Source organism: Ostrinia nubilalis, chromosome 30 (genome assembly GCF_963855985.1).
Source record: "Ostrinia nubilalis chromosome 30, ilOstNubi1.1, whole genome shotgun sequence".
In the NCBI taxonomy this organism is placed as follows: domain Eukaryota; kingdom Metazoa; phylum Arthropoda; class Insecta; order Lepidoptera; family Crambidae; genus Ostrinia; species Ostrinia nubilalis.
The window spans coordinates 5,834,084-5,856,205 of record NC_087117.1 but is presented as its reverse complement, the minus strand read 5'-3'; the positions used below and the strand labels follow the sequence as shown (position 1 = coordinate 5,856,205).

Here is a 22,122-nt window from a genome sequence, read left to right as displayed (position 1 = left end):
TTTTTCTGGTGTAGTCGGTTATAAACTGTATTGCCGATAATAATGTTTAAGGTCCACCTTTTGTTCATAATGTTAAGAGCATTATCCGCCAGTCAACCTTTCAGCCACGCAGAGAGCTGTTAGTAGGTAAGTGCGGTGCAGAGGTGCAGTTAATGTTTTTTTTACTCATTTAATTTATTTTAAGATATGTACCTATTAAAGTGAACCCATTGTTAATCCCCTGTTTAATTCCATTGTTAATTATTAAATTCGGCCAAAACATAAACAAAGTGAGAGCTTTGCTGTCTCACTCGCACGCTCCATAGCCGGCTACTCTGCGGCGACGCATCATAATTTACCTACCTACTAGCTGGCCACGCCGAGACGCGACCGCGCGGCACATTGGATTGGCGTCCTTGAAATTAGAAGCAGGGTGCGCGAGCGGCAGGCAGCGAATGTTACGGTAGACAGTAGGTAATTATCCTTAAGCAAGTTCTCTCCCAAATACATGTCAGTCTGCATCAAGTTGTATTTCACTTATTTAAAATCAAAATGCAGATTCATTCGTGTGCGTTACCTCAGAGATATCGTCGCTTGCCTCTCTAAGTGACGTATCTGACATTTTTTTCGAAACGGAGTTATCTACGCCATCTTAATTAATTTCGCAAGACGAATCGATCTATCTAATCGCCTGAAAATTTTGCAAAATGTCAGTTACGTCAGTTAGAGAGGCAAGCGACGATATGGTGACGCTGATCAAGATGTGCTTATGTCATGGAAAAGGTAGAGCCTTAAATCCTGTAAATGTGCCGAGACGAGAATCTAGCATTTTTGCCCAATAAGATTTCGGAGTAATTGAAGAAAATAAGAAGCATTACCGCAGCGGAATCCCATTTTCACCAATTAAGTACTCCGCAACCTTACCGGGTAGGTACAAATGGTAGACTCTCGACACATTTACAGGATACAAGGCACCAACCCCTCCACATAAGCACATCCCGACCAGCGTCACCATGTCGCTGATGTAACGCACACGATTAATTTATGAATTATTAATCTTATCTACCTACTCATTTAAAAAGACCAGTGTCACGCGCTAAATGAAAACAAGCTTGGTAGGCAGGTACCCATCCATTGGGGCTACTCCCGATCCCAGTAACGTCAATATACTTAGTAGGTATGCATGCCAGCCATTCACGCAGCACGTGTAAGTGAATCGAAAATGATGCTGTAGTCCGGTCGCCGAGCCCGTACGACGGGGACGGGCCGTCAAAGTGAGTGAGCGAGCGCGACAGCAATACAATTACGCGCGAGTGATAAGGATGGGTAGCATGGTGTCATTGGACGAAATTCTACGTATTCGGCGACGATAAATAGAGAGAGAGAAGGAATAAAACATTAGTAAAATAATAATTAAATAAGTAAATAATATCCCATCAAAAACAATACTTGTCAAAAAAACCAAGTCTCGCAACTCAGTTGTTCCACGGTAAAAAGTTGTGAGATCCATGTAATACCAAGTCCAGGCCAGGAAATCTTTAACGTTTTACATAAATATAAATATTGACTTGGCCATCGCACTAAATAATTTAATTTACACGTGTTTTCATGCGATGGCCAAGTCAATATATTTATGTAAAACGTTAAAGATTTCCTGGCCTGGACTTGGTATTACATGGATCTCACAACTTTTTACCGTAGAACAACTGAGTTGCGAGACTTGGTTTTTTTGACAAGTATTGTTTTTGATGGGATCTCATTTCTTTTTGTATTTTGTAGACAGCAGTTATGTATCTAGAAAACTGGACCGAAATTGAAAAATTTTACTCGACTTGGCGGTTGCACTACCGTGCCCCCAAATCTCATTTCTTTTTGTATTTTGTAGACAGCAGTTATGTATCTAGAAAACTGGACCGAAATTGAAAAATTTTTCTCGACTTGGCGGTTGCACTACCGTGCCCCCAAATATTTAAGTTTTTCCTTGATTCATACACCAAACACTACTTATATTCCAAATTTGAAGCTTCTAGGTCTGCTAGAAGTGCCTTAGAATTTTGATGATCGGTGAGTCAGTGAGTCAGTGAGTGACAAAATTAAGTAACTTTGACCCGTTATAATTCCTAAACTACTGGTTCAAATTGAATGAAATTTTAAATATACCGTGTCTTTACAATGCCTGCATAGCTAATGAAAATTCAGCCTTCTAGTTTTATCCACAACGAAGTTACAGGCAGTCGAAAATGGCCTGAATTGCTTCGAGAAAAGGATGGTACGGCCGTGCCGCTTTTTTGCTCGACTTGGTGGGGGCACTGCCGTGCCCCCAGATTTTGCCACCTAGGTATATTTTGTGCCAGCGCGGTATTATTACTCGTAAATAAATAGGTAGGTGCTATTATTATCGCGAGTGACGCGCAAACGAATGCAACAAAAAACCTAAACCTAAATCCTTAGCCTAAATCACAGATAATCCTAAATCTTAAACCTGTATGTGCAAGTCGATTAAAATGTAGGCATATTTTTGAATAAACTACGATACGAGTACGAAAAACTAAAACTGGATTTTGTATTTTTTACGAACAGTTCATTTGATATTTACTTGACTGCTCCAGAAGGAGGGTTATGTTTTTTTTACATAATAATTATTTCTGAATATTTTTATGGAAAAAATAAGTTTTTTATTGATATCTACCTTTATTACTGCATGTTTCGATATTTTCCTGTTTTATATACCTAATAATTAACTTTTAAAAAAAATAAAACCGACTTCAAATGCGTGAACACAAAAAAAACTAAAAATTAAAAATATTGCGTATAAAAAAGTTCAACCCCAATTTTCCACCCTTGGGGGTGAAATATTTTCTTCAAATTCGCATGAAACCACCCTTTTGATAATACCTATTCAACAAAAAAATAATCGTTCAAATTGATTTATAATCGGCGGAGATATTGCGTATAAAAAAGTTCATCCCCAATTTTCCACCCTTGGGGGTTGTTTTTTCTATTATTAAATTTAAATGGGACCACCCTTGAGGTATTACCTATACGCCGAAAAAAGATTTGTTCAAATCGGTTCATAATTGGCGGAGTTATCGCGTAACAAACATAGAAAAAAAAAAAAAAACATACGGGTCGAATTGATAACCTCCTCCTTTTTTGAAGTCGGTTGATAAAATAAAACAAAATGGAGTTTTATGATGATAATTTGTAGCGGGATACGAATCCACGGTGCTGGATATTGAGCGTCGGCTGTGATCGTTGTGCTACTTGGACATTATTATACCGTGTCGAAATTTTCAATAGCGTCTCTAATCTGTTTTTTGCTTAGTTACATGCCTTCATAAACAAAGCAGTAAACTTATTGGCTTTAGCGCCATCTTTTGATATAGCACACCAAATAAATACTCCGCTCAAGTTGCTAGAATAGAAAGCATTAGCGGGTCGCAAACCGCGGGACGGTCAAGTCCGCTGCGGCACACTAGCGCGATCTGTTATCACCACTAGGAAACCAAGCGGGCCCGAGCAGTTTCAAGACTTAGGTCGGCCACATTTCGAGTATGGGATGATGCATCTGTACTAGTATTATATTATCTGTGGTAGTAGGTAGGTAGGTATATGCTAATAGTGTAATTTATCTGTTAACTGTAGTGCCCACAGACGTTCAAGTGGGTATTAAAGAAGGTATAGAATATAGATACGTTATTGTTTTTAGCTAGCATTATTTTCTTGATAAAAAAAATTGATGATTCTGGTTCAAATACAACTTTTCTGAATAGACCGAAGTTCAATTATAAAAAATACCACACAAATAAATCATCAGCAGTCAGTTATGGAATGTATTTATTTTCTGAAAATTTGCTATTGATCCTGTAGGAAAAGTAGTTTATATTTCAGTAGTAGAATCAACCATTTTGTTTGAGTAACTCTTCTGTCTGTCTTGCTTTCACGCCTAAACCACTGAACCGATTTTGATGACATAGAGACAGTGTGAGTCTCGGGAAAGGACATAGGATAGTTTTTATCCCGGTTTTTGAAACAGGGACGCGCGCGATAAAGGTAGCGGAAAGCTAGTAAGTAATTAAAACATAATAAGGTCGTTACTTAGGTACTTAACTTTATTGTAATAAAATAAATAGGTATTTATATCCACTGTTTCATTACGGTTCCCGTACCGAAGTGAAATGTAAAAATCTCTGATGGGTCATGACATGACCACAGAGAAAGGCCATAGCAGACTTATCAATAACTCTGAAAGGATCAACACCGTATCGCCTTTCGCGCACTGTCAACCGCGAGGCGAGGCGTTTGCGTTACGGTGCGGATAAGTGTGCGTTACAGTATGGAGTTTCATACAAAGAATAAATATGTATACTAACCGCCTCGAGTTGATACGGTTACGATCCCATTCCGGGTTGATGATAGGTGTAGGTATATGTCGCAGGCAAATTGTATGATTCCGCATTTTACAAATGGCGTCGTCAGTTCACAAACGCTCGCTGTTCTATGAAATGCCGAAGGCAAAATGTAAATTGCCTTGGCACTTTATAATATGCCACAAAATTTGATAGCCAATTCAACCGCCGTTTACAAAATGCCGCGGCAAATTGAAGAATTTAGTTCTTTTTCTTACCACGCGAGGCGCTGCCAATCAAAACAAGAAAAATGGCGTCGAGTAGTGGTGTTGTAATACAGAAAAATATTGAAAACAGTGCAAATTCTACGTATTCAAAGGACTTTTCACAAAAAACTATTGTTTTAAAGACATTTATTTTACGATTCAAAAATAGGAGCAGTGAAAAAGCCGTGGACAAATGAAAAAGTTTTTGAGGTTATAAGGCATGTAAAAAACGCTAAGGTGACAATGGGATCTGGTGCTCGGAGGACTGCTGCGGAATATTATATGGTATAAAAAATATGATGTATGAGTATTGGCGATGTGGACTATCTTATTCTGAAAAAAGACAGCCCTGAGAGCCCAACGGAAAACATACCTATGGAAGACTATTATGATATGTGAACGCTAAAGTGTAACCTTGTTGGTGACCAAATAAATAAATATTGTTAGATATTCATAGGGACAGTGGACATGGTAGTCGAGACAAAATTCAGTACCAAATTAAAGATCGATATTGTCTATTTGAATAGAATTTGAATTACTGATATAAGGTCCGATTTATCCTACATGTGTTTTATGATGGTCACCCTATTGCAACAATCATAGTCGAAATTTTATCAATTGAACGAGTCGCCAATTTGCCTTCGGCATTTCACAGAACAGCGAGCGTTTGTAAACTGACGACGCCGTTTGTAAAATGCGGAATCATACAATTTGCCTGCGACATATACACGTCCTTTAATAGTGCTATTTAAGAAAAATACGTTTTAGTGTTTAATCTTTTATTTTGATAGTAACAATTTAATGGATTCAAAAATGGGTAAAACACTTCCAAAAATATCTCATACATAATTACATACACAATAACATTTCATTCATATTATAGTCTGGTCTGTGAGCACGTAGAATTTTGTCCAATGACCCCAAGCTACCCATCCTTATCGCTGTCGCGACTGTGCGACCGCAGTGAGTGTTGGAGCGCGACAGCAACATAATTACGCGCGAGCGATAAGGATGGGTAGCTTGGAGTCATTGGACAAAATTCTACGTGCTCACAGACCGGGCTTAGTTTGCGCAACGAAAGTTGAGGCCATGAACACAAGCTAAGATTCATAAAGTTATTATACCTAGCGGAATAAAGCAACAAAGGATTTAGCGAGCGAGATGTCACTATAGCAACACTTGTGAGAGAAAGAGATGCGTGATGTGACATAACACAACTGTTAGCACTCATTGGCACGCTGAAAGTTTGAGCTCTGACATTTTTTCAGATTTTTAGTTGTTCAATAAATGTTTCTTTCTTTCTTATAGTAGCACCCTCCTGTCAATGTCATATAATAATCGCTGATGTCACTTTTCGTATTCACGTATTAACGGATTTCGTTTTTATGCGTATTCAATCGTTACTTCCGCGGTATTCACCTATATTACCTATTTTGGTTTATTCGGATGACAGTGATTAAACGTCAAAATTAAATGACAAACCGCTGAGTTGCGATCCTATTGAGTAATCGTTCTATCGAAATGACACGTAAATACGGATTCTAGACAGTTAAAGAAATCTTTGCTTATGTTGATCGCCTCAACACTCGTTGCGCCAACTATACACAAATTAACATTAACATTTAATTATTAAGATCAACTTAAATTAAATTAACAATTGTCATTTCATCACACATTTAAACTAAGTTTTCGGTGCCGGTTTCTTCAAGAGCCCTGGAATAAAAAAATAAATATTTTTATTACTGAAGTCTGAACAAGACCCATATCACAGTTTATACAGGGTGTTAGGTAAATGCGTATATGAGCCGACACTAGCCCATGTTAACTTGGGCATATAAATGGTATGGTGAAGTCAAAAAATTGATATCTTCATTTGAATTATTTAAATTTTCATACAAATCGAATTTTATAAAATTTATTTTGTATGAAAATTTAAAAAAAAGATCAAATTTTTGACTTCACCATTCTATTTATATGCATTTAACATGGGCTAGTGTCGGCTCATACACCCATTTACCTAACACTCTGTATATGAGCTACACTGTGCCTATATTATTACCTGAGGTATGGAAGCGGTACGGGAGGGTGTTAATGTGACGTCAAACGTTAGCGATACTTGAGATGTGCTTCAGACTTAGAAAGAAGAAAGAAAGAAAACAACGCTTGTTGAAGATTGTAAGATTGTAGGTAGACCATGGCAACCAGCCGAAAATTTATTATTGTTTCTTTTGAATTTCATAATTTTTATCGACTACCACGCCCCCTGTTGCGCGCCCTTATGGCCAGTAGACTGACCTGGCTCACTGTGTCACCAGATTGTAGCTTGCCTATAACCTGTCTGACACTATCTGATTAATCCGTCTCGGCCACAGATCTCGACCAGAAGGGCGCGCAACCCTCATCACGCATTGGTTCCCGCTGAAAACCAGCTTCTCGGCATGACGTTTGTGTCATGTCGCGATTTTTGCTGAGCGGGCGCCTATTCAGCATAATATTATGTTTTTATTTATTGTTTGTTATGTTTTTATGTTTTTTTTTTATGTACTTACTCTTGCCTTGTATACCTTAAATTATAATTATGCTGAATAAAGAGAAAAAAAAGAAAAAAAAAACTATTTTGGCAACAACAGATTCAGGCAACAAATACTGCACAAAAAAAATAAAATTAAGTTGCCAAAAATGGTCACCCACTCAGTAACATCTTGAGTGTGACTGCCAAGACACTGATTTACAGTGGGTGCCTTGTGCCTTTTATGCAGCGTTATACAACAAAAAAAAAGAGAAGAAAAAAATAAAAATAAAAACCATAATTCAATAAATTAATAATTAATAAAAAAAAAGAATAAATTACATAATTAATAAAATTAAAACATAACAATATTAATAATACATACATACACATGTCAAAAACAAAAACCATGACTTGACTCTGTCACATCAATTATGTTATTACGTCACCGTGGCCCTCCATACCTCAAGCACTGACTCGAGTTATGCGCCAGACTTGTAGTAAAACCAGGCCTGTTCATCTCCGCGAGTTTACATCGAAAACAAAACACGCACGATGGCCCACCTACAGGATACTATTCGACAAGGCCTCACATACGGGCGAACATTGACTCACGCACGCGTATTCTTGTGTATGATGGAAGAAAATAAAGAAAATGGTGTACTAAATACTGTGCAGTATTTAACTGCTTAAATAATAATAAAAACACAGAATGTACTTTTTTAAGTTGCCTCAAGACACTGAGAGGTAAATGAGTAGTTAATATTATTCATGATAATTCATGCTAAATCATGTATTTCCTCCGCCATTTTCCGCAGTTTGGCACCTCACGTCACATCATTTTACCGAAGTCAGCCCTATAGCTTCGGCGCTGTGCCGATCACTGACGTTTGTCAACAAAATGGTGCTTGACTCTTGAGACAGGCTAAATTACACCATATTGTTAATGACATTGAGCATACATTTTTTTAAATACATTCGCGAAGTAAAACTTCTGTACGTAGTACTTATTATTATTCTGTGGTAAAACTTACTTGGTATACTCGTGGTTTTCTGGATCGTCTTCATTTTGTTCATATCCGAGCTGTTTTTGAACTTTGAAGGTATTTTTCCTGTAAATAAGAAAGTATAAATGATTTGTTGCAATTTACGAAGGCGAGTGAGCTTTACACGTGTGGTGGCTCTTTCTGTGGGGGTTCCTTTTAGAACGTAGGTGCTCACTAAGACGGGATTTTGCAAAATTCCACCCCTAAGCTAAGGGGATAAAACGGGATGCACGCTTACGAAGTCGCGGGCGGCCGCTAGTATGAAATACTTACTGGGGCTTATTCTTAGAGGATTCTTCTTCAACGTTGCTTCCGATTTAGGCGACAGCTTCTTTTGAGGTATTTTAGATTTCTTGTCGCTATTTTGCTTGTCAATATTCCCCAAAACTTTGGTGTTGCCAGTGTGAGTTTTCAAACCGCCCGGAATAAATTTCGATTTGAATTTTGGTTCCGTTTTTGAGTTTGGCACCTTTTTGCTGTCTGTGTTTTTTTTATTTTTCTCGGAGCTCAAGTTTGGTATTTTAGCGCTGGCAACACCGTCTATTTTGTCGACAAGGTTGCTCTTTCTTTTGACAGAACTCTTTCGATGTTCGACAGCTTTCTCTAACGTATTTTCTATGTTAATGTCTGAAGGTACATTTTTAACAGAGTTTTTTGGATTTGGTAACACTTTTTTAGCATCCTGATTTGTATTTTTAGTCATTTTATCATTTTGAGGTTTATTCTGATTATTTACGGTATCTTTTTTAACGTCACTCTTAGTTTTTTTAATATTTTCATTTGTATTTTTTGAATTAACTCCCTCTTTCACTGGTTTCATTGGAGCTTTAGTTTTATTTGGTTCTTTATCGACAGTGGCAACACTTTTAACGTTTTTAGGTACAGCTTTGTTTGTTTCTTTATCTTGTTCGTTATTTTGTTTTTTAGCACTAGCCACACCTTTGACATTGGCTTCTTTCTCTGGTTTATTGGATTTCTTTCCTTGTTCATTAGTAGCATTTTTATTCTTGACACTTACAACACTTTTAGGTTTGTCCCCTTTTTCGGTGTTCAGTTTATCTTTCACGTTATTTATCTCAGCATTTTTAGTGTCAGCTTTGGTTTTGTTAGTCCCACTTTTGACTTTTTCAATTTTTTCCGTCGATTTTTCTTTATTTACTAAGTTATTGTCAGATTTGGTCGTTTTATTCGTCTTTTTTGGGTTTGCAACAGTTTTTTGATCATTTTTATCATCTTTTTTGGCAGATTGCGCTGCTTTTGTAACTTTTTCTTTAACCTGTTTTTGCTTTTCAGTATTTTTTTCACTGTCAGCATTTTGTATGTTTTTTGACTGTGAAGCTTCTTCTGGTTTGTCATTATTTTCATTAGGTTTTTTGGTTACAGAGTTTAGAATGTCAGCATCATTTGTTTCTTTGCCAACCTTTTTTGCTGCACTTTCTTTCTTATTTTGTACTTTTTTCACTTCGCTCTTCTTATTACTGGCAACACTAGCTCTGTCTACTGGTTTTGGATTAGAATTTGCGTTATCATCACTTTTATCCTTATTTACAGCATCTTTAGCACCATTTTCGCTTAAACCACTTTGCGCACCCAAATCTGTCTTAAGTTTCTTAACATTTTCCAAATTCTCATCACTATTCCCCCTTTTAAGCTTCTCCTTTCGATTGTCAGCTATATTTTCTTTGCCTTTGAGTTTGGTTTTCTTCGGCAAAGACTTTGGTGGAGCCATCAGTTCGGTTTCTTTCTTTTTTTTCATCCCAGGGTCGTCTGGTTCTTGGTCCAGGGTCGTTCTTCGTGATCTGAAGGACTGATTGTTCTCTGGGTCTGATGACATGCTCTCATACAACTCCTGGGTGGGTCCCTGGGCTTCCAAACAGGTGGAGATGATCTTGGATAGCAGCAGAGTACGCTCGTCGGTCTCGAGAGATGGGTCTGAGAGTTGTCTGTGCGCTTGCGTTATGATTTTTATGTAGGATTCGTCTGGAACAAGTAAATGATGTCTTTAGACACGAACAAGGAGGCGATTGAGTCTTGGCCTGCATTTCTCCTGATAGTAAGTGATGATCAGGCCGAAGGTGGAAGCGAGCTTCGCCCGGAATCAACCACAGAGGAACTGGCTATCCTCTAACTACTGGAAGTCCGGAATAGGCTAGATGACAAAATTTTAATTATTTTGTCCGTCAGAGAGATAATTAGAAAATATTACTCATATTTTTTATTTTCTTTCTTAATTAAATAATAACAGTGCTACATTGAGTTGAAATGGCGCGTTACGTCACGCTCGAGTAGATTTGTTACTCAAAAGTGACGCCACGCGACATTCCAACTCAATATAATACTGTAATTATTCGATTATGAAAAAAATTCAAAAATAATGTGTCCAAAATTTTTTTATTTGCTGTCTGATGGACTAAATAGAATTTCGATTTCATCACCCAGTCATAAATGTTGTAGTTTCTTAAGCAGTGGTTATATTAGTCTGTCTGTTATTGCTTCATTGTATGTTTTTCGAACAAAATAAAAATAAAATTAGTTTCAGCATAAACTCACCCATATATTCCAAATCGAACTTCATGCGGTGGTGGAACGGCGCGATGGGTGACCACTTGTTTTGTAGCGTCCACGAGACTTCCAGCAGGTTTGCACACTTCAGGATGTAACCTCCTTCTTGCTGCAACGAATACAAAAAATATTCGGTCAGCTGCTAAAAGCGCGCCAAAACGTATGAGTTACATACATGTCATAACTAACTACCCGTACCAAGCCTGTTCATCTCCGCGAGTTTGCATCGAAAACAAAACACGCGTGACGAACCCTCCTGAGGTACCTAATCGACAGGACAATCACGAGCGAGTATTGACGCACGCACGTATTCTTTACCCATTTGCATTGTAAAGACAAGAAACTATATGTAAAAACGGTGGTGTAATTAATACTGTGCAGTATATTTTTTAACTGCCTGAATAATAATTAGAAACACAAAATATAATTCATGCTAAATCATGTATTTCCTCCACCATTTTCCGCAGTTTGGCACCTCACGTCACATCATTTTACCGAAGTCAGCCCTATTCGCTGGGTGCGAAGTACTAGGTGAGGGTAACATAATCTATCGCAGCGCTCATGGTGGTCAAAAGTAGAAATAATGTAAGCTCTGTCATCAGATGTATCTGTCAATGGCTAAGCGATTCTACTTAATACATTTTAATATCATTCATTAATCGCATGAAAAGGGTCCTACTGGGAACTTAAATAAAAGAGTGGACTGTATTTCGATAGGGCTGGTTTAATAGCAGTTTACAATTTGGAAATAACTAGAGTATACAACGTGGTAGTACAAAAATGAGTCACAGTAGTTGTTGTGCACAGATGTTTGCCTTATGATGAGAGCGTGAATTATTGAACTCTGCCCTTGTTTTGTTCTTAATTCTTCTACATCTCGGACTTGTCCAGCCAATACCAACAACTTTCCTTTAAATACGATTTGTGGTTGGAATTTGATATTGTAACACTCACAAACCCGGTCTTAAAAACAATACTTATTTCGATCTGAAAACGATATTTAATTTATTACTAGCGATACAGGAACATTTAAATATATTTACTGTTATATAATGAAACCGTTAAAGTAGCTTTTTCTTTTCGTTTTACTGTAAAACTACAACTATAAATGAAGTAAACAAACCCTGACACAATCAAAATTAAACACACTTTTTGGACTTACCTCATTTGATTTGAATGACCAAAATGATTTCAAAACCTTTTTTCCACCCAAATCGTGGTATCACAACAATTTATTAGTCGAAAATATTTGTTATTTTTTCATTTCGATATTTTTTCACAAATAGACGACCTAAATGTCAATGTGACAGAGCCCACAAAGTTGTGGACGCTAGTTGGCGCTGTAATCGTGCACAGAGCCAATAGCTTCGGCGCAGTGCCGATCACTGACGTTTGTCAACAAAATGGTGCTTGACTCTTGAGACAGGCTAAGTTACACCATATTGTTAATGACATTGAGCATACATTTTTTTAAATACCTTCGCGAAGTAAAACTTCTGTACGTAGTACTTATTATTATTCTGTGGTGATACTAACGAATTCGTTCGATTATGAAAATGTCTCGAGATATCTCGATTATAACAGTTAAAGCCCGGTCTGCAAGCACGTAGAATTTCGTCCAATGACCCCAAGCAGCTACCCATTCTTATCGCTCGTAATGAGGGCTATCGTTTTAGCGCTCACCAGTTAGCGCCACTGTAGAGTAAGGTCCTGTCACTTGCTAGTAGCGAAGACAGTGGCACCAACTGGTGAGCGCTAAAGTGGTAGGAGGACTATCGCATTTGCACTCATCAAGATGGCGCCACTGTAGAGTAAGGTCCTGTCAATCGCCAGGGGTGCCAACTGTTAAGTATAAAAACGATAGCCCTCATTATGTTGGTGTCGCGCTCGCACACTCACTGCGGGCGCGCGTCGCACAGTCGCGACAGCAATATAATTACGCGCGAGCGATAAGGATGGGTAGCTTGGGGTCATTGGACGAAATTCTACGTGCTCACGGACCAGGCTTTAGTAATATCTCACCATGGGCTCCATGTAAAGGGAATTCGCGTATTTGTCGGCCAGCCGCGCGAGGGTGGTGCGCCGCGAGCGTTGTGCCGCCGCGTAGCTCTTCAGGACCTGGTACAAATAAACAATAAGAATAAGAAATTATTCAGCACTAGCGGCCGCCCGCGACTTCGTACGCGTGGATCCCGTTTTACCACCTTCATCTATCTTACGCGGTTTAGATTTTTTCATACAAATGTTTTTTCCCGCTAACTCCCGTTCCCGTGGGAATTTTGCAATATCCTGTTCTAACTAAGCTTTAAGTTTACTAAGATACCTGCATGCCAAATTTCAAGCGTCTAACTTAAGCGGTTTAGGTTTTTCATACAAAAGGATTTTCCCACTAATTCCCGTTCCCGTGGGAATTTTGCAATATCCTGTTGTAACTAAGCTTTAAGTTTACTAAGGTACCTACATACCAAATTTCAAGCGTCTAACTTAAGCGGTTTAGATTTTTCATACAAAAGTATTTTCCCGCTTATTCCTGTTCCCGTGGGAATTCCTAAGTATCCTATAACCTGCCCAGGAGTATGAAGAATAATTGTACCAAGTTTCGTTAAAATCCGTCAAGTAGTTTTTGTTTCTATAAGGAACATACAGACGGACGGACAGACAGACAGACAAAAATTTTACTGATTGCATTTTTGGCATCAGTATCGATCACTAATCACCCCCTGATAGTTATTTTGAAAATATATTTCATGTACAGAATTGACCTCTCTACAGATTTATTATAAGTACTAGCTGACCCGGCGAACTTCGTACCACCTTAGCGTAGAGATTTTCTTTATATTTTTTTCCGTAAAAACCTTGTACAGAGTATTAGAAAACTACAAAAAAAAATCAGCCAAATCGGTCAAGCCGTTTTCATGTTATGTCGTGACAACGGAAAACGGGTTTCATTTTTATATATTATATAGATAGATAACAATGTGACGGACAAAACATAAGTAGACAAAATTATCTTAAAAATATGCTGAAACGACATTTCGAGAAGCTGGTTTTCAAACGCGTGGTGAGGATTGCGCGCCCCTTTGGTCGAGTAGACGGTTTGTTGTCAGACAGATTTATATAGGCAACTAGCGGCCGCCCGCGACTTCGTACGCGTGTATCCCGTTTTACCCCGTTATGGGTGGAGTTTCGTAAAATCCTTTCTTAGCGGATGCCTACGTCATAACATTTACCTGCATGCCAAATTTCAGCCCGATCCGTCCAGTGCACAGTATTGTAGGCAACTTATTATTATCTACACTATTAAATTTATTTATTTATATTTATTATAATCCACACAATATCTATTTATACTTAACACATTTACTTATAATCACATACACCCTGCGATGCGTACTAGTTTGTCGATATCGGTATCGATACGCGTATCGACCTTTCGGCCGGACTAGTTCCGCGTCGTACATAAGCGTTATATACCTGCCGAGCGCACGGCGGCGCCCGCGCGTCCCCCCGCCAGTCGGATTCCTGCTACGACGCGAAGCGCACGCCGCTCTTACTAACCGCTTTAACTATCGATCTGTTATTTGCTCATATACTTCTACTTTCGCTTATATACTTCCTTCCTATTGACTTTCTGTGCTTTATGGAACTATATTCCGCGTGTGTATGTGCTCTTCTTATTCTATTGTGCCTTCTGAACTATATACATTGTGCTGAGAACATTGTGGATGTACAATATAGCATTTAAACCGTGAGTTGCATTTATTTACGAGCATCACCTATCTCAACCCACCTAAACTGGTGACCCCAAGTTGGACATGGAGAAAGAATTTCAAGACGCACAAGGTGCCGCGGACTTTGGACCCACCGAACAAAATGGCGCCACGACCCGACCAAACTCAACGGAAATTTACAAAGTCGCCGTTCGAGTACCGCCGTTTTGGCCAGAGGAGCCCGAAATATGGTTTGCGCAGGTGGAAGGACAGTTTTCTATCAGTGGAATAACGGCAGACGCGACCAAGTTCAATTATGTCATTAGCCAGCTCGACAACAAGTACTCTCGTGAGGTGAAAGACATAATAATAAACCCACCAGCCACAGATAAGTACGGAAAATTGAAAGCGGAATTGATCAAACGCCTAACCGCTTCGAACGAAAAAAAACTAAAACAGCTGATGATGCACGAGGAGCTTGGGGACCGTAAGCCGTCCCAATTCCTTCGGCATCTAAAAAGCCTCGCCGGCGTGGACGTCCCAGACGACTTCCTAAAAACAATCTGGATCAGCAGACTACCACATGGTGTGCAGACAGTGCTGGCAGGTCAACCATCGCACACAAGTATCGATGATCTCGCCGACCTCGCAGACCGCGTGAACGATCTCGCCACTTCAACGCCCAGAGTTGCCGCTGTTAGTGATGTGACACCCAACGTTTTTATCGACCTCAAAAACGAAATTGCGGAACTCAGACGACAATTCCAAAACATGGCTTCAGGAAGAAACAGCAGAGCTCAAAATCGATCGACGCATAATTCCAACAGCAGATCGTCGTCTAGGCAGCGCTCAGACTCCAGCTACCGGAAGTACCCGCTGTGTTGGTTTCACGGTAAATTCGGAGAAAAGGCGAAGAAATGCGTGCGCCCCTGTGACTACAAGGCGGGAAATGCAACGGGCAGTCGATAATGGCGACTGACGATTGCCCACCAACTTCTGGTCGCCTATTCATCACCGATCGTACTACGAAGACGCAATTCCTGGTCGACACCGGAAGCGACCTCTGTGTCTTCCCTCGATCGGCCCTTCAAGATCGTCGTGCCAAGACCAACTTCAGTTTGTGTGCTGCCAATGGTTCGGACATTGCAACGTATGGTTATATACATTTTAATTTAGATTTTGGCCTACGTAGAATTTTTAACTGGCGTTTTGTAGTAGCTGATGTTTCTAAGCCCATAATAGGAGTAGACTTTTTAAATTTTTATCACCTTATTGTAGATTGTCGCAATAAGCGCTTGATTGATAACACTACTTCAATAGCAACAGTTGCAACTTTTGCCATATGTAAAAATGTGCATTCTGTAAAGGTTTCGACTGGCGAAACTCGATATCACACAATTCTTGCTGAATTCCCTGACATAACTCGACCAGCTGGTACACATCGCACTACACCACACAACACAGTACACCACATACGCACGACTCCAGGCCCACCAGTTTCATCTTCCCCCCGCCGTCTAGCTCCGGACAAACTAAAAATTGCTCGCCAAGAATTTGAAGCTATGCTAGCTAATGGCACAGCTCGACCCTCAGAGAGCCCGTGGTCATCACCCCTGCACCTAGCGCCAAAGAAAGACAACAGCTGGCGCCCCTGCGGCGATTATAGGATGCTGAACGCCCGCACAGTACCTGATAGATATCAACCCACCTAAAGTATGTTATGAGACTGTATAATCGGACATTCCCATTTATTTGATGAACCGTATAGAGCTCAGTTATACAAACGTGATAGTAAAACTCCCGTTTGAAAATTCCATGTAGTTTTCGCGGTATAAAAATTCAGTTGCCTATTTTTTTTACTTCGAAATTATGAAAAATATTCTTACTCGTTAACTAATAACATTTAATTAAGAAATGTTATAATACTTCATAGAGCTCTTAAAACTACACGTACTAATACACTACTACGCTTATTACATGTTTGTCGGCCGTTTGGTGTAGTGGTTCAGAGGTGGAATTGTGTAAAGCAATCGTAATCATTTGACAGTTCATAACTATGTTCTTCTTCATTTGTTGATGGCGATGGACTTGTGTTTTTTCGCCACTGGGGGCACACTGTTCCGCCAATGTCACGTGCTGTTCATAACGTACGATCATTCTGTCAAACGCTTTGTTTAACTGACTTTATCGTACGTTATGAACTGTCAAATGATTACGATTGCTTTACACAATTCCACCTCAGAACGGACTACTATGCCGAGAGGTCCCGGGTTCGATTCCCGGCCGGGCAGAAATTGAAATGATGAATTTTAATTTCTGTGACGGGTCTGGGTGTTACTATGTATAATATGTAGAGTTATGCACTTACTAACACATTTTGCGATTCATTTGTGTATTATACAGGGTGTTGATTTCAATCCTCACTATATTTATTTAGGTGACCTATTATAACTTATATAAACGCATTATCCACCAAAAAAAATTACAAACCGAAAGTGGAATTTTTCGCGAATATTTTCCGTGCGTTTACACTGCGGCACCATCGAGCTACGCGAATCGCTCGCTTATTATGTTGGATAGCCTACTGAAGAAAGCCACGTAAAGTAGGTAGTGTAGGATAGGTATTTTTCTTTGACTAAGTTAAAGTTCGTTTAAATTTTTTTTCGAATTCAATTTTTTACTGATTTGTTATCAAAATAAGCTATTAATCAACTCCCTAAATATGGCGAGGATTTAAATCAACACCCTGAATAATATTTTTTATTTAATTACCTCGACGGCGTCGCTAGGCCGCATTACGGCGGGTAGCACGCTCCTGCCAAGCTCGCCCTCGTGGGCAGACTTCACGGGAGCCACGCGTAACCCGCGGTAGGATAGCTGGCCGAACTGGCGGCTCTGGAACAGAATAGAAATCATTTACTAAATAATCTATCAAAGGTTGATTGACTGACTGACTCACTCACTCATCACGAAATTTCAGAAACTACAAGTGTCAAGAGTCTCGAAAGTGAGCTTTGTGCTCACTAAGAACGAACGGATTTTACGAAACTCCATCCTTAAGAGGGTAAAACCGAGGCCGCTAGTCGACATAATATAAAATAGAACAGAATGGAAATCTGGGGGCACGGCAGTGCCCCCACCAAGTCGAGCACGGCCGTACCATCCTTTTCTCGAAGCAATTCAGGCCATTTTCGACCGCCTGTAACTTCGTTGTGGATAAAACTAGAAGGCTGAATTTTCATTAGCTATGCAGGCATTGTAAAGACACGGTATATTTCAAATTTCATTCAATTTGAACCAGTAGTTTAAGAATTATAATGGGTCAAAGTTTCTTAATTTTGTCACTCACTGACTGACTGACTCACCGATCATCAAAATTCTAAGGCACATCTAGCAGACCTAGAAGCCAAGCTAATACCAAGTCCAGGCCAGGAAATCTTTAACGTTTTACATAAATATATTGACTTGGCCATCGCATGAAAACACGTGTAAATTAAATTATTTAGTGTGATGGCCAAGTCAATAATTTATGTAAAACGTTAAAGATTTCCTGGCCTGGACTTGGTATTACATGGATCTCACAACTTTTTACCGTAGAACAACTGAGTTGCGGGACTTGGTTTTTTTGACAAGTATTGTTTTTGATGGGATCATTTATTTGCGTAAGAGACAAAATGTCACATCACTACATAGTAAAAAAACTCATAAAAATTTTTGCAAATAGGCTTTTAAAAAGCACTTTTACACGTCCCAGTATTAACCCTACCACTTCTTTGGGACAATAAATGGGCCAGTGCTGAGAAGGGGCAAAGTCGTTTTCCGCTGTATCTCCCTATGGGCGCGTCTTCGTGGAAAAAACGATCTATAAACGTGTCCTCGCCGAAAATCACCATTTTGATTATAAGCCAAAAGCACCCAATGTTTCAACATTGATATGTTTTATACCAACCGGCTGGTGCACGAAGAACGTGATGGAGAAAGGCACCAGGTCCACGCGACACTCCGCCGTCACCTCGCGCCACAGACCCGGCTCCGTCACCGGAGGCTCCCTGGAAACACCATGTGAAGACAAGTTTTAGGGGAAATTCATTTATTATGTAAGATGATTTATGCTGGATTTCTATCCAAATCCCAACTGTCAAATTTCAATATTTTTTTGGTCAAAATGTAACAAAAGACTTACAATAAAATAGTATAAAATACTATTTAACAATATTAAAGCGTAAACGCTTCAAAAATTGTGGATATTTGATCAAAACTGATTGAAATTTGACAGTTGACGTCCAGATTAGTACATGCATAGAATATGGGAAACGGGTTACAGTATTGTATAAATGGAGCAGTGTAAGGTGCAATCCATAATTTACGTTTACGTCACACACTAAGGGGGGGCTGGAGGGGGTAGACGAAGTGTGACATGAGGTGGTCCTAAATTTTGTGACGTCACATTTGAAAATATTTTTTCGGTATTGTTAAGCGCTTGGAATTTTGATTTAATTTTATTGAAAATCATTTAAATTGAAATAAAACAGATATTGAAACTGCTGTTTTATTAATTATTTCAAGATGTAAAATTGAAAAATATGTGACGTCTGATGTCACACTAGGTGTAGTAGTTGCAATGCTATGCTTGCTGATGAGGGATGGGTTACTCCGAAGAGTGCTAAATAAAACCGACCCGTTTGAGTGTTGCTCATGCACTAATTTACTACTGAGTGATTTAACAGGCGTGAATTGAAACTAGGTCAAACCAAACACTTTACGTATATAAAGTGTTTAACGCCTACTTAGCAATAAATGATTGAACTATACGTATAAAAAGGAAATGTGCAAGTAATAATGTACGATAGCTCGTACACTAGGGTCTCACAATGACGTAATTTATGGATGGTCCCTAACATTTCCAAGGATATTTATTCATTTTTACCCAATAATCTCCGGCTCGTCCACCAACATGTTGACTTCGGACTGCAGCACCTGCACGCTGGTCAGCTCCTGCGTGGCGTGGAGGCACGTCCGCTGCATCGCCTGCTGCTGCTTCAAGTGGGCCATCGACGGACCATTGTCTATGGTGAGCGAGAACTCCTCTTCTGAACTGAAATGGGTAGTTTTTGTTTTATGTGACGAGGCAAACGAGCAGTCGGATCACCTGATGGTAAATTATTACTGTCGCCCATAGACACCCGCAGACCCAGGGGCGTTACAGGTGCGTTAAAAAATATATTTATATTTCTCTGTAATAGGTACAGTCAATTTGGGTAAGTTAAGTTTGCCCATCAGTGGCTCAAAATATAATTGTGAATTTAAGTGGTTTTTAACTCAGTCAGCTGACGGCCGATGGGGCAGAAAGGTTCTGGAATGGAGGCCGCGTACCGCAAAAAGCAGCGTGGGACGTCCACCCTCAAGGTGGACCGATGACATTGTAAGGTAGCAGGGAAGCGCTGGACACAGGCCGCTACCAATCGATCAACATGGAAAGCATTGGGGGAGGCCTATGTTCAGCAGTGGACGTCCTATGGCTGAAATGATGATGATGATGAAGTGGTTTTTATCTTTCACTTTGATTTTATTTATTCCAAATAAACTTTGTATCTTTGACTCGTTCACAAAGCTTGTTTGAAATATAAAAATGAAAGAAAAAAGGTACAAAAATCACAATTTTAGCCAATGTCTCATGGGTTAAGTAACTCAGATTTACTGTATCATAGTAAAATTTATTTTTCATGGCTCCAATGTTAGGAATTGGAATGGGAGAAAATCTAACTAAAGGTTACTGGAAAATCGGAGGCTAACGTCTGATAATAGCCGTTTGATACTAGAAGAGCTTATGATTACTAAAAGGCAGTGCTATTATTTCTTTAGCTGTAATGGAGCAAATTTTAATGCTTGAAGTTTTTATTGTTTTTCGGTAACTTTTTGGGATACTGATAGCTGTATTGGTATAAATAGATACTAGTGATCTTTATCGTTGATTAACAACAAAATGCCTTTTACCTGTCGGAATCTTCCACAGATGTGTTTTTCGCGCACTTAAAAGTAACTTCATTAATTCTCTTTTCATAATACTTAATTTCCTGTAAAATCTTCGCCTTGTAGGCTAACAGTTCCTTTTTCTTTGTGCTCATAGTTTCACTTGCCGGCATTGTGGTGAAAAATCATGAAAATCTCACAAAATAAAAATAAATTCACACAACAACAACACAAGCCAACGATCTTGTTTGAAATTTCAAAATCAATGTTGCCCAGTCTCTGCTAAATAAAATATACTACTAAAACTAATCATTCAATCACATTATCTTACAAATAGGTACATTAAGCGAATAGAAAAAAAGATTATTATTTCATAAATCGCCTCACTTTGAGCGCGTAAAATGTGATAGTGATTTTGCGTAAAAATAGTTTGGCATAGAAATAAACGCAAAAAAAAGGTTTTACACAAACTGCAAAAATCATAAAATTCTACTACAGCCATAAGTTTAATTTCTACAGGCAACATTCTATTTCGTGTGTTTTGTTACACGCAGTTAGCGTTTGAATATTGTTATTATTTAAACAACTACAATCAAGATAGATTCAATAATCAATAATCTTCCTTATAATTTCCTTTATACTGTTTAAATAATAGTTTTTTATTTATTTCTTTAGTAATTAAGTAACTGTAAATAAATGTAAATGACATGTACAAAAATTGTACACATGTTCTGTCATACAAGCCGTCAGTCTACTGTCATTAATGTCAAACATTAAAAACTGTAGCATCGGTCGTCTTAATTTTAATGTTGCAAAAACATTCTAATTACAAGCAATAATGTGAAATAAACGCGTGCAATACTATTAATTAGCGAGTTATACAGACATTCCTTCAAAATAGTGCGTAAGCAACAAGATTCTTATAAGAATTACACGTTACCACTCGCATACTAATTATACACAATTAAATTTAATAATTACTGTAAACATGACATCTCGGGATCATAGTTCAAGTTTCCGTGTGTGATGCGGGCTTATACCGACTCTTAATACGGTTAAGTGTGTTTACAAAACATTAAATGGTTGTTTTAAGGCGTTGAGTTCTCGTCGAGGAATTTTGGCACCATGGGCCAAACCGGCAGTGCTATGCCCGGTAAGTGCTGTTAATTACCTCTAAACTTGTACTAATGAAGTCTAATAAGGTTCTAATAAGAAATTGTATTAGTTTTGTAGTTCTGAGTAACCTAACCTCCTTCCTGTAAGCATTCCATTCATGCTCTATTTCATTATTGAAATTTCATACTTTAATGAAACTGTGAGTACGTTTTACAGTTTTCTACTTAATTTAGAACCTTTTTAGATACTTATTGAGCACTAACACAAAGCTGTGAATTGTTTTTATGTAACTTTCAGGAGTGTTTGAATTTTTATAAAACATGAAGACATTTATGCAGTAACAAAAATGTATTCTGTGAAATTAATACCATTGTTATAACTTAAATCAAGAGATTGGTGAAGATAAGAAGTACAGAAGTTTTTGAAAACAATATTCAAATAAATAATTTGTCATTGACACTGATAAATGGAAAGAAAATCAATTTGGCACCAAAGGTTTTTGTTATTTTTTATCATATCATAAAATATCTATGTAAATATGACTTGACAATCTACTATATAAAAATAAGTCAGGTTTTCCTTCCTGACGCTATAACTCCAGAACGCACGAACGGT

General features: G+C 38.6%; 1 protein-coding gene across 1 annotated transcript; it reads right to left on the bottom strand.

The window, feature by feature from the left end:
- Window positions 1–5,556: 5,556 nt before the first annotated feature.
- LOC135086202 (probable basic-leucine zipper transcription factor H) lies at window positions 5,557–20,650 on the bottom strand. Its single transcript, XM_063981001.1, has 9 exons — window positions 20,416–20,650; window positions 19,349–19,516; window positions 18,371–18,470; window positions 17,194–17,316; window positions 12,734–12,829; window positions 10,700–10,820; window positions 8,423–10,129; window positions 8,138–8,215; window positions 5,557–6,307 (listed from the first exon to the last, which is right to left on the bottom strand). The coding sequence occupies exons 1-9, from the start codon at window positions 20,562–20,564 to the stop codon at window positions 6,276–6,278; spliced, it is 2,574 nt and encodes an 857-aa protein (XP_063837071.1). The 5' UTR covers window positions 20,565–20,650; the 3' UTR covers window positions 5,557–6,275.
- Window positions 20,651–22,122: the final 1,472 nt, after the last annotated feature.

What these genes read in the sequence shown, in the direction of transcription:
- LOC135086202 (XM_063981001.1), bottom strand. Translation starts at nt 20,564, where the DNA reads ATGCCGGCAAGTGAAACTATGAGCACAAAGAAAAAGGAACTGTTAGCC. An exon ending in CGTTCTTCGTGCACCAGCCG is followed by an intron (nt 17,317 to 18,370) that starts GTTGGTATAAAA and finishes ATTCTGTTCCAG; the next exon opens with AGCCGCCAGTTCGGCCAGCT. An exon ending in GGCCTAGCGACGCCGTCGAG is followed by an intron (nt 12,830 to 17,193) that starts GTAATTAAATAA and finishes TATTTGTACCAG; the next exon opens with GTCCTGAAGAGCTACGCGGC.